General features: G+C 27.2%; 15 protein-coding genes across 15 annotated transcripts; 8 read left to right on the top strand and 7 right to left on the bottom strand.

Annotated features, from left to right (window-relative positions):
• Positions 1 to 7: 7 nt before the first annotated feature.
• On the bottom strand, positions 8 to 775 carry EHI_000680 (uncharacterized protein; the record flags this gene model as incomplete). Its single annotated transcript, XM_648106.1, has 1 exon — positions 8 to 775. The coding sequence occupies one exon, from the start codon at positions 773 to 775 to the stop codon at positions 8 to 10; it is 768 nt and encodes a 255-aa protein (XP_653198.1).
• Positions 776 to 975: 200 nt separating this feature from the next.
• Positions 976 to 1,800, top strand: EHI_000670 (uncharacterized protein; the record flags this gene model as incomplete). Its single annotated transcript, XM_001913576.1, has 3 exons — positions 976 to 1,063; positions 1,121 to 1,212; positions 1,270 to 1,800. 3 exons carry the CDS (start codon positions 976 to 978, stop codon positions 1,798 to 1,800), a joined length of 711 nt encoding a protein of 236 aa, XP_001913611.1.
• Positions 1,801 to 1,805: 5 nt separating this feature from the next.
• EHI_000660 (uncharacterized protein) lies at positions 1,806 to 2,807 on the bottom strand (the record flags this gene model as incomplete). The annotated part of the gene is made up of 1 exon (XM_648105.1): positions 1,806 to 2,807. The coding sequence occupies one exon, from the start codon at positions 2,805 to 2,807 to the stop codon at positions 1,806 to 1,808; it is 1,002 nt and encodes a 333-aa protein (XP_653197.1).
• A 272-nt stretch (positions 2,808 to 3,079) lies between these two features.
• Positions 3,080 to 4,525, top strand: EHI_000650 (uncharacterized protein; the record flags this gene model as incomplete). Its single annotated transcript, XM_648104.1, has 1 exon — positions 3,080 to 4,525. The coding sequence occupies one exon, from the start codon at positions 3,080 to 3,082 to the stop codon at positions 4,523 to 4,525; it is 1,446 nt and encodes a 481-aa protein (XP_653196.1).
• Positions 4,526 to 4,660: 135 nt separating this feature from the next.
• Positions 4,661 to 5,198, top strand: EHI_000640 (uncharacterized protein; the record flags this gene model as incomplete). Its single annotated transcript, XM_648103.1, has 2 exons — positions 4,661 to 4,905; positions 4,952 to 5,198. The coding sequence occupies 2 exons, from the start codon at positions 4,661 to 4,663 to the stop codon at positions 5,196 to 5,198; spliced, it is 492 nt and encodes a 163-aa protein (XP_653195.1).
• A 68-nt stretch (positions 5,199 to 5,266) lies between these two features.
• On the top strand, positions 5,267 to 6,264 carry EHI_000630 (uncharacterized protein; the record flags this gene model as incomplete). The annotated part of the gene is made up of 2 exons (XM_648102.2): positions 5,267 to 6,044; positions 6,089 to 6,264. 2 exons carry the CDS (start codon positions 5,267 to 5,269, stop codon positions 6,262 to 6,264), a joined length of 954 nt encoding a protein of 317 aa, XP_653194.2.
• Positions 6,265 to 6,367: 103 nt separating this feature from the next.
• Positions 6,368 to 7,120, top strand: EHI_000620 (uncharacterized protein; the record flags this gene model as incomplete). The annotated part of the gene is made up of 1 exon (XM_648101.1): positions 6,368 to 7,120. One exon carries the CDS (start codon positions 6,368 to 6,370, stop codon positions 7,118 to 7,120), a length of 753 nt encoding a protein of 250 aa, XP_653193.1.
• Positions 7,121 to 7,426: 306 nt separating this feature from the next.
• On the bottom strand, positions 7,427 to 8,269 carry EHI_000610 (nucleotide binding protein 2, putative). The gene has a single exon (XM_648100.2). The coding sequence runs from the start codon at positions 8,263 to 8,265 to the stop codon at positions 7,444 to 7,446; it is 822 nt and encodes a 273-aa protein (XP_653192.1). The 5' UTR covers positions 8,266 to 8,269; the 3' UTR covers positions 7,427 to 7,443.
• A 249-nt stretch (positions 8,270 to 8,518) lies between these two features.
• EHI_000600 (uncharacterized protein) lies at positions 8,519 to 10,521 on the top strand (the record flags this gene model as incomplete). Its single annotated transcript, XM_648099.1, has 2 exons — positions 8,519 to 8,939; positions 8,996 to 10,521. The coding sequence occupies 2 exons, from the start codon at positions 8,519 to 8,521 to the stop codon at positions 10,519 to 10,521; spliced, it is 1,947 nt and encodes a 648-aa protein (XP_653191.1).
• A 198-nt stretch (positions 10,522 to 10,719) lies between these two features.
• Positions 10,720 to 11,553, top strand: EHI_000590 (40S ribosomal protein S6, putative). The gene has a single exon (XM_648098.2). The coding sequence runs from the start codon at positions 10,728 to 10,730 to the stop codon at positions 11,526 to 11,528; it is 801 nt and encodes a 266-aa protein (XP_653190.1). The 5' UTR covers positions 10,720 to 10,727; the 3' UTR covers positions 11,529 to 11,553.
• A 74-nt stretch (positions 11,554 to 11,627) lies between these two features.
• On the bottom strand, positions 11,628 to 12,481 carry EHI_000580 (exosome complex exonuclease, putative; the record flags this gene model as incomplete). Its single annotated transcript, XM_648097.1, has 2 exons — positions 11,628 to 11,708; positions 11,765 to 12,481. The coding sequence occupies 2 exons, from the start codon at positions 12,479 to 12,481 to the stop codon at positions 11,628 to 11,630; spliced, it is 798 nt and encodes a 265-aa protein (XP_653189.1).
• A 125-nt stretch (positions 12,482 to 12,606) lies between these two features.
• On the bottom strand, positions 12,607 to 13,320 carry EHI_000570 (uncharacterized protein; the record flags this gene model as incomplete). Its single annotated transcript, XM_648096.1, has 1 exon — positions 12,607 to 13,320. One exon carries the CDS (start codon positions 13,318 to 13,320, stop codon positions 12,607 to 12,609), a length of 714 nt encoding a protein of 237 aa, XP_653188.1.
• Positions 13,321 to 13,403: 83 nt separating this feature from the next.
• On the bottom strand, positions 13,404 to 13,928 carry EHI_000560 (uncharacterized protein; the record flags this gene model as incomplete). Its single annotated transcript, XM_648095.1, has 1 exon — positions 13,404 to 13,928. One exon carries the CDS (start codon positions 13,926 to 13,928, stop codon positions 13,404 to 13,406), a length of 525 nt encoding a protein of 174 aa, XP_653187.1.
• A 763-nt stretch (positions 13,929 to 14,691) lies between these two features.
• On the top strand, positions 14,692 to 15,408 carry EHI_000550 (myb-like DNA-binding domain containing protein; the record flags this gene model as incomplete). Its single annotated transcript, XM_648094.1, has 1 exon — positions 14,692 to 15,408. The coding sequence occupies one exon, from the start codon at positions 14,692 to 14,694 to the stop codon at positions 15,406 to 15,408; it is 717 nt and encodes a 238-aa protein (XP_653186.1).
• A 138-nt stretch (positions 15,409 to 15,546) lies between these two features.
• Positions 15,547 to 16,365, bottom strand: EHI_000540 (uncharacterized protein; the record flags this gene model as incomplete). Its single annotated transcript, XM_648093.1, has 1 exon — positions 15,547 to 16,365. One exon carries the CDS (start codon positions 16,363 to 16,365, stop codon positions 15,547 to 15,549), a length of 819 nt encoding a protein of 272 aa, XP_653185.1.
• Between the last annotated feature and the right edge of the window lie 394 nt (positions 16,366 to 16,759).

The raw sequence follows: 16,759 nt of genomic DNA, 5'->3' as shown, positions 1-16,759 counted from the left end.
CTCTTTTTTAAAACCTTCTTTCTGACTCTTTTCTTAACTCTTTCTCTAATTCTATATCCTTTGTGGTTTGATTTCTGATTGATGAATTGTCGTTTGGATTAATTCTAAGTTGGAAGTTATGGTTGTCAGATGATTTGTGAATAGATTTTTCGTTGATTTGTTTAATTGAATCTTTCATTCGATCTTTCAGTGGTTTTGACATTAAATTGGGTTTTTTAAATTCAAATTTTTTCATTGAAATATGGAAATTCGATTTCTTATTTACTTTTGGTTTCACTTGAGGATGTTCGTTGGGTTTATTTATTTCTTTGTCTGGTTCTTGTTTGATTGGATTATCAGTACGTTTTATTTCTTTTGTCTCAATTACCTGATTTTCATTTTTCTTTGACTCTTGTAATTGTTCTGAAATAATTCTCTCGTTTCTTGGTTCTGGAAACACTTTTGGTTGAATATCTTCATTCATCTTATTTGTGACTTTTTCTCCTTCTTCTTCTGGTGAAAACTGAAATGAAGTTATACTATTGAAACTTTTAACACTGGTACTTTCATTTTTTAATAACACTTCTCCACTGTCAGTTGTCATTTTGTCAAACCATCTCATTGTATCACTAGTATCAAATCCTTCTTCTTTCATTGTGTCAAATGGATTAAAACCATTGCTAGAATCATGTAATTTGACTTTTTCAATATCATTTTCTTGTTTATTATATTCAATTGGTGTTTGTTTATTAAAAAATAAAGGTTTTTTCTTTGTTTTAGTAAATAATCTACTCATATAACATCCCTTTAATCAACATATCTTATTATATATCTTTGCCTTTTCATGTTATAAGAGATGTGGAATAGAAAAATCAATAAAAGTTATTTGGCTATAGTTTGTTTTATCAGAATAAAATGGAAAACATTGAAAAAACTTGACCAAACCTTGTTTTTATCAACTAAAATATGAGATGAACTAAAAAATAATAATTAAAAATGGAAAATACTATTGAAAGTAGTTTTTCATTAGTTTCATTAATTACAACAACAGTTTTATTATTAATTGGCATTATTGTTTATGTCAGTTTGTTTAAATTTATTTTCTTATAAACGTGATAAAACGATATTTATTTAATAATAGTATCAAAGAGAAATAAAAATAATAAAAATAAAAAGTCTGTTGTAATGATTACTGGAATAAGTGGTGTTGGAAAGACATCATTATATCTTTGTGTTTGTATTTTTATTTATTTATTATCATATATAATAAAATAAACTAATAACATATAGCTACAAAATGATACAATTACTGAAACATGTACTTCTATGGTTGAAAATATTGGTACTTGTCATGATACTATAACTAAACAACCATTTGAAATAGTGGATATTCCTGGTTATGGTAAAGTTAGAGGATTATATAAAAAATATATTGAATCAGCTAAATGTATCATTTTTATGATTGCTGGAGATGAAGTTAAGAAAACAATTAAAGATGATGCAGGATATCTTCATTGTATTATTTCATCAAATACAAATAATATACCAATATTAATTCTTTGTAATAAGAGTGATATTCCAATGTCTGAATCAAAAGATATTATTAAAATTTTATTAGAAAAAGAATTAAACAAATTACGTGTCAGAGTTGCAAAACCAGGAGAAGTAATAGCTGATGATGATTTATATATGTATGGAGATCCTGATGATGAATTCCATTTTGAACAACTCAAGAGTAAAATTGAATTTGCTCAATCTTCAGTGAAAGAGAATGATATAGATTCTGTTTGGAATTTTTTGAGTGGTGTTGGGTTAAAATAATTGAATTAAAACTCTCTCATATACCCATCTTCTATTCTTCTTTTAAGAAACTCAGTTTGGCTTAGTCTACCTCTTTGGTCATGAAATATAATATAATCACCATATGTGTTTTTTGTGTTTCCACCCCAATTTTCAGGTGTTAATAAATCAACCCTTTGATTTGTAGTATTTGCAAATTTATAAATCCAATGACCAAACCCAGGATCTTCTAATGAACTTGGGGCAAATGTGTAATAATTTTCCCATTTTCCAATAAATTTAATGATGTCTTGACTGAAAATAGATAAATAACCTGCAGGAAATGGAAAATATTTTGGAATATTAAATGCTAATGGGTCATAATATTTATTTCTTGGATTTCTATTAGGTCGGTGTTTAACCATTTCACCAACAACAGTAGAGTTTGCGAGGTGGTTCATTAAAAATGAAGATAACATATCAACAGTAACTAATATTTGATCGTCAACTCTGCAATAGAAAGAATAATTAGGAAATATATCTAATGCCATAATGTAAGCATTAATATTTTTTTGTTGTAAAGTAAACCATTGTTCATTTAAATCAGGCATATCAATGAAATAAATGTCATGGTATGTTTCATTTAATTTTAATAAGTCATTCAAATATATTGTCTGACGAACAGATGACTCAACAAGAACATAAATACATTTAAATCCATACCTTTGTTGGTATTCTTCTTTACACCAAGTATTTCTTGTATTTTGGATATGACTTATTTTATTTGGCATAGTATGAATAATAGCTAACCATAACCGTTCAGGATAACTTTTTATTTTTTCTTTCTCAAACCCCAAGGCAACTGTCTGGTTTATGACGGCATATTCCTCTATGTTGACTCTTAGTGGATATGATTCGTCAACATTAAACTTTTCACCATAGAATGATTTGATATATCGTCGTTGAAGGTGATCTATAAATAAATCTTTGTTGTTATTTTGGGCAAAACCCAAAATGATATAACACTGAATAATTAATAAAGAAAACATGAACCAAAATCTTTGAGACTCACTTATATAGATAATACCTAATCAAATCTGCGTAAGTAAAGACAAGATCACTTTTCGTTTTTGTGTTTATTCTACAAAAAGAAAAAAAGAAGGGTAATATATAAATACCTAAGGAATGATTTAATAATAGAAATCTGAATAACTCGAAGAAAATTAAAGGTAAGTTAAAAAATATAACAAAACAAAAGTAAAGAAAAAAATAAAAGTGAAGAACTGCGATTTGTTAGAAAAGATTCGTTTTGGAATAGGAGATGAGTAAAGACACACCTTATCATCTTTTATTCAGAAAAGCCTTCAAAAAAGATTTAGGAGAAATCCCGAAACTTCCTATTGATATGGTTGACACTAAACAATTAGCAATTCATAGTGCAGAACGAAAAAAGCCAGCAACAATTGTTTCTCGTGATCAGTCATTTGGATTAACGTCGTTTAGTTTATATCCAATTGTAGAAGGGAAAAAACAAGGAGAGCCTAATGCAGATTCACTAAAGTTTATTCAATTTGCTAATTGTTCAATTGGTATAATTGCTGATGGATGTGGATGGGGATTTAGGTCAAAAAAGGCTTCATCTAATGCTGTTTCTGGGTGTTGGGAATCAATTAGAAGTTCTATTGGAAAATGTAAAACAACACGTGAGATTGCTACTTTATTAGTAGATTCAATGGCATCTGCTCACCTTTCAATTTTACTTAACTCAGATAGTTCATTATTAGAAACAGGTACAACAACATTGTTAATTTCTATTATAGTTACGTTACGTACTCAACAACCTTATGCACTTGTAATATCAATTGGAGATTGTCAAGCATTTTTATATTCACACGAAATAGAACATACAGACTCAATAATTGGTGATAATAGAAAAGGAACAGCAACATATGATTGTGGAGGGGTTATTGGACCAGCAGAAGGAAAAAATCCATCGTTAAGACATGTAGAACTAAAAGGACGTTATGTCAAAGAAAATGATATTCTTCTTATGATGACAGATGGATTTCATGATAATTTTGATCCAGACATATGTCGTATTACAAGTGATAAAGAAAATTATGTTAATTCGATAATTTCACCAATTATTAAACAATCAGTCAGTATTGGTGATTGTGTTCAACAACTAAGTGAACATATTATCAATTTAACTGATAAATTAGCAGAATTACATTCTACCTTAAAAAGACGGTCATGTATTGTTTCACCTGGTAAATTAGATCATTCAACATTATTAGTATACAATATATCATTACATAACATTGATATTTCAAATGAGGATTGTTATGTACCAAATTATTATTTTAAACTTTATGAAAATCCTTCCCGTATTAGTATTTCAGTTAATAAACATTTATTACCAACTACCACTCATCTCAAACCAAAATTAAATGAGTCATTAAGTCAACCAATTACTCCTTCGTTAACACCACATTTTCAATTCTCTACTCCAGTTCTTACACTTTCTAAACCTACATCCCCACGTAGGCTTCGTGCTTTATCAAGAGAATCATTGAGGGCTCTTTCATGTAAATCAATATCAGAATGTAATCCAAATGGTCAATGTTTTTCTAGTTCTCCTTCTTATTCTCCTAACTTATCTCCAAAACATACAGAAGAATCAAAACAAGTTACAACATCTTCTAATTCTCCTACAGAACCATATCATTCTTTTGTTCAATTTTTTATGCAACATCAACAGAATTAATTTATTGTATTGTTATTATAATAAAAAAATATTATTATATTTATTTTATAGTTTTATAATTAATTAAGTAATAATATATTATAATTTTATAATTCAAAAATTCTGGAAAAGAAAATGAACTAAAAATGAGACTCTATGCTTGAAGATCCACTTATTCCACAGTCAGATTTTGATGATACTTCTTCTTTTACAATAGAAAATCCATGTGACAAACTTGGATTTCATTTATCAACAAGAAATAGAATTATTACATTCTTTTTAATATTTTCAATTGCTATATTCTTTTGGTTAGTTACATTCCCATTTATTTTAGTCTTTGTTGCTGCTCCATACTTATTTATGATATGTTATTCTTTAGGATTATTATTAATTAGTTTAGCGTTTGTTATTCATATTTAAATTCTTTAAATTATATTAATAATTTAGAACATTTTTCTTATACTCTCCATTAACTCAATTTAAATTACTTAAACAACCACTTCGTTTGCTTTGTGCAATAGTATTTCTTTGTTGTTTAACAATGACAATACTTGGATTATTCTTATTTAAAAATTCTATAGTTGTTTTATTTTTCTTAATCATTCAAATTGCAACAACAATATTTTATTCATTTTCTTTACTTCCTTTCTCATCAAAATGCATTTTAGAATTTTGTGGTAAGAATCAAGATTAATTCATTGTTTTTTAATCATTTTTTATTTTAGAAACAGATCTTCTTTTTTATCTTTTTGACTTTTCAGAATGAATAATCCTCAATTGTTATATTCTTCAATTCTTCAAGCACCTCCTCTAAAAAGTATCATTCATAATAATCATTTAATCACTATCACAGATAATCACTCTTTCATTTCTTCTTTTATAAACTCTAATGGTATTTTACAACAACCTGTTATAGAAGATATAAAACCAGTTGTCTCTTCTATGATAAGCACATCTCATGGTATTCTCTGTCATCAACATTCTCAACCAATTCAATTATTAAATCAACTCAAATCAAAACCATTAGCTTCATACAATCCTTTACCAAATTCAAATTGTATTTTTACTGAAAGTAATAAAGGGTTTTATGCTTATCATTCTTCTTCAGTGTTTAAATATTCTTTTGATTATTTTGAACCAAAATATTCTAAAAGAATTAAAATTGGAACAGTTTGTTCAATGGCTCAATATGGTTGGAGTGATTATATTGTTTGTTCTACTTATCAAGGGGATATTGTTCTTCTTGGAGGTGAGGAAATGCAAATAATCCAAAAAGTTCAATTAAAAAAAGAAATAAATTCTTTACAAATATTTAATGATAACTTTTTGATTATTGGTACTCGTAAAGATGATAAAATATATGTATTTGATATTAGAAATATAAATACAGTTATTGCAACATTATCTAGGTTTGCATTAACAAATCAACGAATAGGAATTAATATATATCATTCTACTCTTTTTACTGGAAATGATAATGGATGTGTTTATCTTTATGACTTGAATACTTTTACCTTTAAATCATCATATTTCCTTGCATGTTTGTTTTTATTCTTAACTTTGATATACAAACTTAAGACATAGACTCTCCAATTAATGATGTATTTTATTTTAATAATTGTTTGATTACAACTTCTGGTTGTAGATATTCACCAATTCCTCAATTACCAGAAGACTTTTCAGATGATGGACTATCAATAAAAGAAATACCAGAACCTTATAATATGATAACAACATGGAAATTACCATCATTTGAATAATCATTCAACTTTTAAGTATTTATTTTTAGATGTTTCATACAAAATCTAATATACTAAATAACCCTTTTTAAACTAAATACAAATCAAAAAATTCCATACATAAATGAGTACAATCAAAATACCTGTTGGAGAAAAGAAAATATTCAAGAAAATTTATACTAACTTTTGGAAAATGAATGAACGTGAAAAGATTGTTGCCCCTCATGACAAAATTATTATTGGGTTTTCAGGAGGAAAAGATTCATTTCTTTTAGTCCATGTCCTTTCAACACTTGGAAAAACTAGTCACTTTCCTCTTGACATCTTAGTTGTTCATGTCACTAATGAGCAAGTTGGATATCAACTTAATATTGAAGACTCTAAGGCACTTTGTGAATCTCTAGGAATACCTTTTATCACTCTTGAGTCAGAGCCTGTAAGTAGATTTGATATTGAAGATGCTGATAAAAACACTACATTTTGCTTAAACTGTGGAAAAAATAGAAGAAGAGCATTATTAGAATATGCAAAAGAACATGGATATACTTCAATTGCATTAGGACATCATATGGATGATGTTGCTGAAACATTGTTAATGAACCAAATGTTTTGTGGTTGTATTGCAGGTATTCCTGCTCAGTTTACCACAGAAAAATATGGTGTTAAATTCATTAGACCACTTATTGAAGTTCCAGTAGTTTTTATTCAAGAATGGACAAAGTACATTGAATTACCACGTTTAATACGTTGCAAATATGAAAAAGATAGTATGAGAGGTGAGGTAAGAGAAATGCTAGAACATTTTAAAAAGAATCATCCTTTTATTGCTCATTCTATTGCTCAATCTCCTTATAATATAAAGTATGAATATTTATGATAGATAATATCTTCGGTTTATTATTATTTAGAACTTTATTTACATCATAAAAAAATAATTAAAAATGCTGCTTAATTTTTATTACATTGTAACATAACTCCACAAAAAAATTATAACAAATTGAAATAATGTATTATTACTTAAATTCAACAAACCAATTTAAAATAAAGTAATGCTTATTTTCTGAATTTAATCAAATTGAGCTAGTGTTGTTTAAAAAGATCTAATACTTTCATTATAAGATAAAAGTAGTAACCTACTCTCTTATTTTAATAATTATTCTTTATAAAATGATTTTAAATTAATGTTGAGAAAAAATTAAATTAAGCAAAAGTTTTAGCAAGATCGGCTACAAAATCAGTAATTGGTTTTAATGCATTTGCTGACGGTTCATCGGCAAATGGATTTAATCCAGTCTCACCAGCTAAACAAATTTTTGGTTCAATAGGAATAGCACCAACAAATTTAAGCTGGTATTTATCAGCTAATTCTTTACCACCATTACTAGAGAATATATTAGTAACAGTAGAACAATGAGGACATAAATACCCACTCATATTTTCAACTAAACCAATGATGGGAATTTGACACTCATTACAGAAATCAATTTCTTTTTCAACATCGTTTGTAGAAACAAGTTGTGGTGTTGTAACAATAACAGCTTTAGTTTCTTGATTTCTTTTTCTGAAGAAATCCATAATAGTAATATGTTCATCAGATGTTCCTGGTGGTGTATCAACAACTAAAACATCTTTATCTCCCCATTCAACATCATTTAAAAATTGTTCAATGGCAGCTCCTTTTTTTGGACCTCTCCAAATAACTGGTGAATCAGGTGAACTTAACATAAATCCAACAGAAAGTGTATCAATAAAAGTGTCTCCAATTTTAGATTTTGCAGGAAGAATTCCTCCATGTTCTCCTTGGTATACTCCTTGATTATCAAGTCCCATCATCTTTGGAATAGATGGTCCACATAAATCAATATCTAAAATACCTGTTTTTTTACCAGCAAGTGCAAAAGAGCGGGCAAGTACTGTAGCAATTGTTGATTTTCCAACACCTCCTTTACCTGAAAGAACCAAAATAACATTTTTAACATGATCAACTCCAACAAAATTACGATCAGAGTTAAGTTCAGTCATAAATAATAATTGGGATTAATAGTTGAATCTCATTTTTCGTTTTAGTATTTCATTTCTATTGGGTTCTCTGGTCCTATTCAAAACTTCATCATCTTAATTCTACTTCACTCTTTTAGGGTTTCTTTTATGGTTCTCGCAATTTAGGAAAGTCTATAAACTTGAGAAATTGAATTTTCCAAAAATGGAAAGAAATGTTATTAAAAAATGTTATTGAGAGAAAGAGAAAAAAAAAAACTCATAATCGTAAAGACATATGGGTGAACAAAGTATAGAAACCAAAGCCAATGAAGATAATCAAAGTAAGAAACAGCTTGTTAAAGTTTTTCGGTTAAAAGAAAATGATTGGGTTGAAATTGGGATTGGTATATTTAATGTAGAGATTAATGATGATAGTATACTTATTGAGGTTTTTTCTGAAAATAATGAAAACAAATTATCAACAGAGGGAGAAAGAAAAGAAATTAATAAAAATGAATATGTCCCAGACAAAATTATATGTGTTAGACTGATTAAAGGAGATGCATTTGAAAAACAAAATGATAAAGTAATTCAAATACAAGGTAAAGCATTTTCTAATGAATACGCATTATCATTTCTTGACAAAAATTTATGTAATGAATTATGTCATAACCTTATTGAGATTGGTGTTAGATCAATAACTGATGGACCACTTTGTTTGTTAGTTATTTTTATTTAACAAGAATTTCATGTTAATCACTTACTTATTTAGCATTTACAGAAGAAAATATTAAAGAAATAAGAGATCTTGCAATTACTTCATTAGCATCACGTAATACGTCAATCTTATTTGAAAAGTTAACATTACAAGAGATTATAAATGGACTAATAAAATTCTCTAAAACGATAAATGATACTACAAAGAAAGATATAGTTGAGTCTGTCTTCATTTTTGTTAAAGTATTATTATTATTACCTGATGAAAAAATTTCAGATGAAATATATCAACTTTCAACACTAAAAGCATTATTTGTAATATTAACATATGATCCTCAAATACCACAAACAAATCGTATTTATTTTTTTGACGATTTCAAAACAAAATTAACTGGTATTAAAGAAATTGTTGAACGGTCATTTGCTGTAAAAAATTTGGTTGAATATGCTTTTGCATTGACTTATTTCAGAGATATTGTTGTGGCACGGTTTTCAGATGAATCAATTGGGACACCTATTAATATTCGACTGAGTAATACACAACGAAAAATTTTAGAAGAGTCAATAAAAGATCAAATATTTCAAAAACTTAGTAAGAAGTATGAGACTAATAATGATAAAGAGTCAAGAAGAGGAATTAGTATTACTATTAAACAATATTGTTCTACACTAATTTTATATCCTCTTTCTACAAGGGAAGAACGTGCTAAATCAATTATTGAAACTGGAATATTAACTACAATATTCAAAGGTTTAAATGAAGAATATAAAGGATATTACTTAGACTCATTAACAATATTATTTGAATCAGGAAGTAATGTTGCTATACTACTAATGGAAAATGGATTACTTGAACAAATAGTTAGAAGTGGAATTTATCAACAGGGATCTTATTTATATGGTATTTTCTCATTTTTACAAAATAGTACTATCGCTTATGATGGTGTCATAAAATACCAAACACTTCTTTGTGAACAATTTATTCCATTAATCATGAATATTTTAATGGAACCATTAAATACTCAAGAAAAATATACTAAAGAAGTTTTAGGAAAATACCTTGAACGGTTCTCATCATTTTTATTGAATTTTATTAAGTTACCAACTCCAAATGTTCTTCCATATATTATTCAAACCCAAATATTTGAAAAATTATTGAAAGTATTATCTGAAACTACTGACTGTGCACAAGCAAATATTATTTGTACATTAAAAGATATTTGTAAATTAAATAATAATGAAATAACACAAATACTAATTGGTAGTGGAATGCTTGTAATTATTAAGGACATTAAAAATGATTTACCAAAAATATGTTCTCCAGCAGTTGATGAAATACTTACAATGTTTAACCACGAACCAGTAATTACACAAGTCAAAAAAGAAAATATAGTTAGTGGATTAGCCCATTTAGCGTATAAAGGAATTAAACGACCAATTGATGAAAAAGAAGTAATTGTATTGATGGAAGAATGTTCTCCTTTAAAAAGAGAAAGTAAAAGGCATAAAGAAATTAAACTCATCAAAAGAATAGAAGAGCCTCAACCAAAAGAAATTAAAGAAGTAAATAATAAAGAGTAATGTCACGAAAAAAATAACTGAAATTGATTGTTTGTTACTTTACTAATTAATTATAATATTTATTGATTTTTGGTATGTTTTATAAATATAATTAAGTTATAATAATATTCTAATTTAAATATTGTTTGTTACTGAGTTGAAAAATAATTGATTGAAAAAAAAAGTAAACCCTAGGAACTTGTAAAAAGTAAACTGCGTGTTCTGACATGAAGATTAACGTAGCCAACCCAGCAACTGGAAGAATTAAGAAATTTGATTTTGAAGAAGAAAAGAATTACAGACCATTCTTTGATAAGAGAATCGGACAAGAAGTTGATGCTTCATCACTTGGAGATGAATTCAAAGGATACATCCTTAAAATCACTGGTGGATGTGATAAGGATGGTTTCCCAATGATGACAGGAGTAGCTACTAACAATCGTGTCAGACTTCTTCTTGATGGAAGAAATGGATGTTATAAACCACTTAGAAATGGAGAAAGAAGAAGAAAGACAGTTAGAGGAGCTATTGTTGCAGGAGACATTTCAGTATTGAATACCGTTGTAGTTAAGAAAGGAGAAGGAGAAATTGAAGGAGTTACTAATGATGCACTTCCAATGAGAGCTGGACCAAAGAGAGCATCTCATATCAGAAAACTCTTCAATCTTTCTCAAAAGGATGATGTTAAAAAATTCGTTATTAGAAGAGAAGTTGCTAAAAAACATCCAAAAGAAGGAAAATCAACAAAGAGATCTAAAGCACCAAAGATTCAAAGACTTGTTACTCCAAGAAGACTTCAACATAAGGCTCAAAAATTAGAAGCTAAGAAATTACATAAAATTGCTATGCTCAAGGAAGCTAAACGTTATGCTGCTATTCTTAATAGATACAAGGTTCTTAAAGCACATGGAATGAAAGTTGTCTCATTTGCTGATACTGATGCTGTTTTCAAACAAAACAAAGCTGGTTCAAAGAAAGCTGCTTCTAAGGGAAAGAAGGTTAGTTCCAAGAAAACTGGAAAGAAATAAGTAAAATCATACTAAATGTTTTAAAAGAAATTATTAAAGTTTTTATTTTAAATAAATCAAAAGGTTTAAAAAGAAAATAAATCAATCATAATAGCAGTGTTATTTCTTTAATTGTTCACGTGACTGTTGAACTTGAGTAGAAATGAATTTAATCAACATCTTTGCTTTAGACAAAGCAGTCTAAAACAGTTAATACATCTTTAACTATTATAATTTTTTAAATAAGAAAAACAAACGTCACAACACTTTTGAATAACTTTCATAGAAATTGGTGTTCCACTTTTTTGTACTGCACAAACTTCACCTTCTTTATTTATTGCAATTGTTAAATGAGATTTACAAACACTTTCTTCTCTTTCAGATGGATCAAGTAATGGTACTCCACTTTCTGTAATTCCAAATGATACAGTTATTGGAATATGATGAATTGCTAATGGGACAGGTTTACGTTCTTCTGGTGTTAATATTTTTACATCAGTACCACAAATTTGTACTTCTCTTCTTACAGCAGTTAGTAATGCAGAAATAGCAGTAATAGATACTAAGTCCATCAAATTACCACAGTCATTAATAATATGAACACACACTGTAATTTTCCATACTAATTTTCCTCGAATAATAACAAGACCATCAACATCAATTGCACGTGTAGATAATAATCCCCTTTCTACTACCTTACCAATCTCAATTAAATCACGTGGTCCTCTTGAATCATAGAAATTTGGATTAGCCATTTCAAGAAAATTAACACGAATATTAAATATTCCTTGATCAGGTCTTGATCTTCCAGGACATACCGGCTCTACAACACATTCTCCTAATGCCTTACTATTACCAATATGTGTTTCAACACTACCAGGTTCTCTACACACAAATGAAACTTCTCTAAACTCATCTAGTCTTCTTGCATCAATACGAATTCCTTTTTGAAGTAACCCTTCAACGTGTTCCATTTCTTTATTTTTTCAATTGTTTTTTATTTTTATTTTAACTTTTTTTAATTGAAGAATATTTTTATTATTTAATTATTATTTATTTCTATTTCAAAAGAATAACAAATGACTTGAGAATATATCATTTAAATGCATCGTTCATAATATTGAATTGATTCAATACCTTTCAAAAAGAAATCAACAATATATTCTGGGGTATAATATTGGTTATTAAATTTTCTATTTGGTAAAAGAGTAATAGCATCTTCAAATGTTAAAATTAAGTCATTCATCTCATCTTCAATAATATCATCAATATTCTCATTTATCATTTTTTTTAAGACTTTAATTTTAGTTATCAGTTCTTCTAATTGGTTTTCAAGTGTTTTTGTAAATTGATTTATAGCCATATCCTGTATTTTAATCATTGTCTCTCTTAAGTTATATTTAATAGTTGGGAATAATGTAATCTCTCTATTCACTGCCATAACATAACAACAATTGACTATACCATCATTAATATAATACACAATTGAATCAGGATAAATCAATGTAGGAGCTCCTTCCTTACCAGCTGTATCAACTGTAATTTCTCCATTCTTAATATGAAGAACAACAGTATCCCAAAATCCATTAGAAAGAATAGAAACCAAACAACCATCTTCAATCTCTATAATTTGTTCATTTCCTTCAATAGAAATTGGTCTACCATCAATAAGATAAACATTATTTTCTATTTTCATAGAAATTGAATCCATTGGATTGTTAATTAAATTAGTTATGAGTTGTTTGATGGGTTTCATAATAATTTTGAGTTGTTGTTTAAATTGTTTAAGTGTGAGATGTTGTTGTTCAGACATAATATTCTTGTCAAATTCTTCTTTTTAGTTTTGATTTATATTTTTGAATATTTATGAAGTAAAATTAATAATAATAATTAAATTTATTTTTCTGTTCTTGTTCTACTATTTGACCTTGACCTTTCATTATTTTGATTTTCAGGATCATTTTCTTTAGTTTGTTGTTGTCTTTTTTTCCACTCTCGTTTTCTTTCTTTTCTTGAGGCTTTCCATTCAAGACGCTTATACTCTTTTTCTTCAGGAGTTTCTTTCTCTTCTCTTTTCTTTTCTTGAAGAAGTTGTAATTTTGTTTTAATGTCATCAACTGTTGGTGTTTTAAAATTTGTTTCAATCCCAGCTTTTTCTATATGCTCTGGTAAATTTAAATGTGTTGTAAAACTAGTAGAATCACTAAACATTTTTTTACAAATTGTACAATAAAGACGACCTTGTTTCTTTGTTAGTATAGTTGATCCTTTCTTATTAATTAATTTTAATGACTCTTCTCTTGACGGAAGTTGAGAATTTTCTTCTTCTCCATTCCACTTTCCTTCAAAATATTCGTTAGCGTATAATTCTTTGTTCCATTTTCTCCTCCCACTTTTATCAAGAGTATATTTTAATGTCATTTGTTATGTGTTTATTTTTATTGTAGATATTGGAGTTTAATAAATTAAACTATTTTTTTTTTGTTTTATATACTACTTTTTACTGAGTTTTTTTAACAATACTCAGAGTGATAGTCAATTATGCTTAATACTAACAATATTGTCTTTTTGTTAAAAATATTTACAACAACAGAACTTTTATATAAATTAAAACAGTTTGATATTCATTATTTAATTTGTCTTATTAGTATTTTTTAAAAAGAGAAATTGACAACTAATCAAAAAGTATATCATTATCTTTAACAAAAACTAGCCTATTGTTTGTAGAAGAGCAATCCTTTTCTTTGAGCAAGTTTTTGAATTTTCAAAGAAAAAAAGATGAATATCATATATCTTTTCATATTAATAGAGTATGAATTTATTTTTCTAAAGAAATAAACAAAAAAATAGATGTAATATGAATGGTTCTACTCCACAAATTCAGTGCTCTAAGAGTTAAAAATATTGTAGTAGTTTGTTTGAGAATGGGTTGGAACTAATTCTTTCAAAAGGGTGTGTATTAAAATAAAATACAATAAATATATAAGTATTAACACTGTCACTGAAAGTATTGTTATATATGAATGACAATAAAAAGTATTATCGCCATTTAAAAAAAAACAGAAATTGTGTATATGATATAACAAAGAGTTTGTTTTATATCAAGTAGTTATCAAAGCCATTTGAAATACAAGATGAAGAAGAGATATTTTATTGAAAAATTCATCTTGAAATAATTAAAAAAATGTCAACGTTTGGAAATGCTGCTGGGGTAATATGGAGAAATACTGAAGATGAAGTACTTAAAGCAGGAGTAATGAAATATGGTAAAAATGAATGGGCAAGAATTAGTAGCTTAATTGCTGGTAAATCTCCACAACAGTGTAAAGCTCGGTGGTATAGTTGGCTAGACCCATCAATTAAAAAGACTGAATGGACTTCAACTGAAGAAGAGAAATTACTTCATTTAATTAAGATATTTCCATCACAATGGCAAACAATTTCTAAAAGTGTTGGAAGAACTCCAGCACAATGTATTGAAAAATATAACCAACTTAAAGATGAAGCTACTGGAGATGATTGCTCAGGATTAAGAGAAAAAGAAATGAATGAAATCATTCCAGAAACGCGACCTGCTTTAAAAGACAGAGTTGACCTTGATGATGATGAGATTGAAATGTTAAATGAAGTTCGTGCTCGTCTAGCAAATACAAAAGGAAAGAAAGCTAAACGTAAAGAACGTCAAAAATTACAACAAGACACAGCCTATGCCACTGAACTTCAAAAAAGAAGAGAACTTAGAGCAGCTGGTATTCAAGTTAGTTATTCTCATAAAATAAAAGGACCAGATTATAATTCAGAAATACCATTCTTTAGAGAAGTACCTCAAGGAAAATTTAATCCTCAAAAAGATCGTAAACCACCAAAGAAACCATCATTTATTGGTAAAGAAATGAATTAATTTTGTTTTTAATAATTTTTTTAACTTATTTAAAAAAAAAAAAAACACAAACAAAAGAAAAAATAAAAAAGAGAAAAAAAATGATTTGAATAAAACAATTCTTTCAAAGAAATAACATAAAAGAAATTAATAAAAAAATTACATGAATGATTCTTCAAAATTAGGATTCCAATAAGCATTCATTTCTTGATAAGGAACATAAGGTTGTTCTTGAGTGTTTTGAATTGGACAAGCAGATTGGAATATTGATGCTATTTCCTGAAGAACTTCAAGTTGTTCTGGAGTAAAAAGATTAAGAACTTCACAAATCATTTGAACATGTTGGTTATAGTCATATTGAGATAATTTCCAAATTAATTCAGAAATACTTCCATTTAATGTTTTAGTTTTTTCATTTTGACGATTTAAATTATCATTTAATTTTTGAATAAGATCTCTATTTGCTTTAATAATTTCAATTTCTAAAGAACGTTCTTGAGGTAAAATTAAAGCAGAAGTTAATTTTTTTGAATCTTTTTTAATTTTTGATATTTTTTTAGGTTTTGTTTCAAAGCAATTTTTATTTAATTTTGTTTTACGATGTGAATCAGCTTTACTTGTTGATTTGATTGGATGTGAGTAGATTGACCCAATCACAGAATCTCCTAATAATAATTTAACATGAACTCGGAATAATAAATCTTCATGTTGAGATGATAAAACAGCTAATTTACATTCAACATTTACTGTATTTGAAGTAATTTGTTGGACTTTAAATGATAATGGATTTTGAGAAACATAACCAACTGGTTTTAAATCATCCATATCATAAACTAATTCACAATCAATAGTCCCATCTATTCTATGTGGAGAAGTTATTGTTAAAGTAAAGATTGATTGTTTAACAACAACACATACTTCTTTTTCATTAATAAATTCTGTTGATGACGATGTTTGTCTTTCAAGTGTAAGTAGCATCAAAAGGAAATTTGTTAAATACAAACATTTTTTTTTGAGTTGAATATTATTTTTTTTTTATTTTTTAAAATACTTTTTTTTTATTAAAAATAATACTTCTATTACAATCTGTGGATTTTTGTAGAAGAATTTCTTCTTCTCATTTTGTTCCTTATTTTTATTAATTTTTATTAAATTTCTTATTTTAATAATTTATTCTTTTATTATTGTATAATTTTATTTTTCAGTTTTTTCAGTTTCATGTTTTTTTATTTTTAGATGATTTTTTAGATAATTTTTTTATTAAAAACAATTCTTAAAAATTCTAGATGAAAGTAGAACAAAAACAAAAAAAAAGAAGTTGATTTAACAACGACTGAAAAATGAAAAAATAGAATAAATAGAACAAAAAATA

Source organism: Entamoeba histolytica, genomic scaffold, assembly GCF_000208925.1.
Source record: "Entamoeba histolytica HM-1:IMSS scf_1104750516279 genomic scaffold, whole genome shotgun sequence".
Lineage (NCBI taxonomy): Eukaryota > Evosea > Mastigamoebida > Endamoebidae > Entamoeba > Entamoeba histolytica.
This window is presented reverse-complemented; position numbering and strand designations above follow the sequence as displayed.

Excerpts from the sequence above, each read along its gene's own strand:
- EHI_000590 (XM_648098.2), top strand. The coding sequence starts at position 10,728 with ATGAAGATTAACGTAGCCAACCCAGCAACTGGAAGAATTAAGAAATTT.
- EHI_000610 (XM_648100.2), bottom strand. The coding sequence starts at position 8,265 with ATGACTGAACTTAACTCTGATCGTAATTTTGTTGGAGTTGATCATGTT.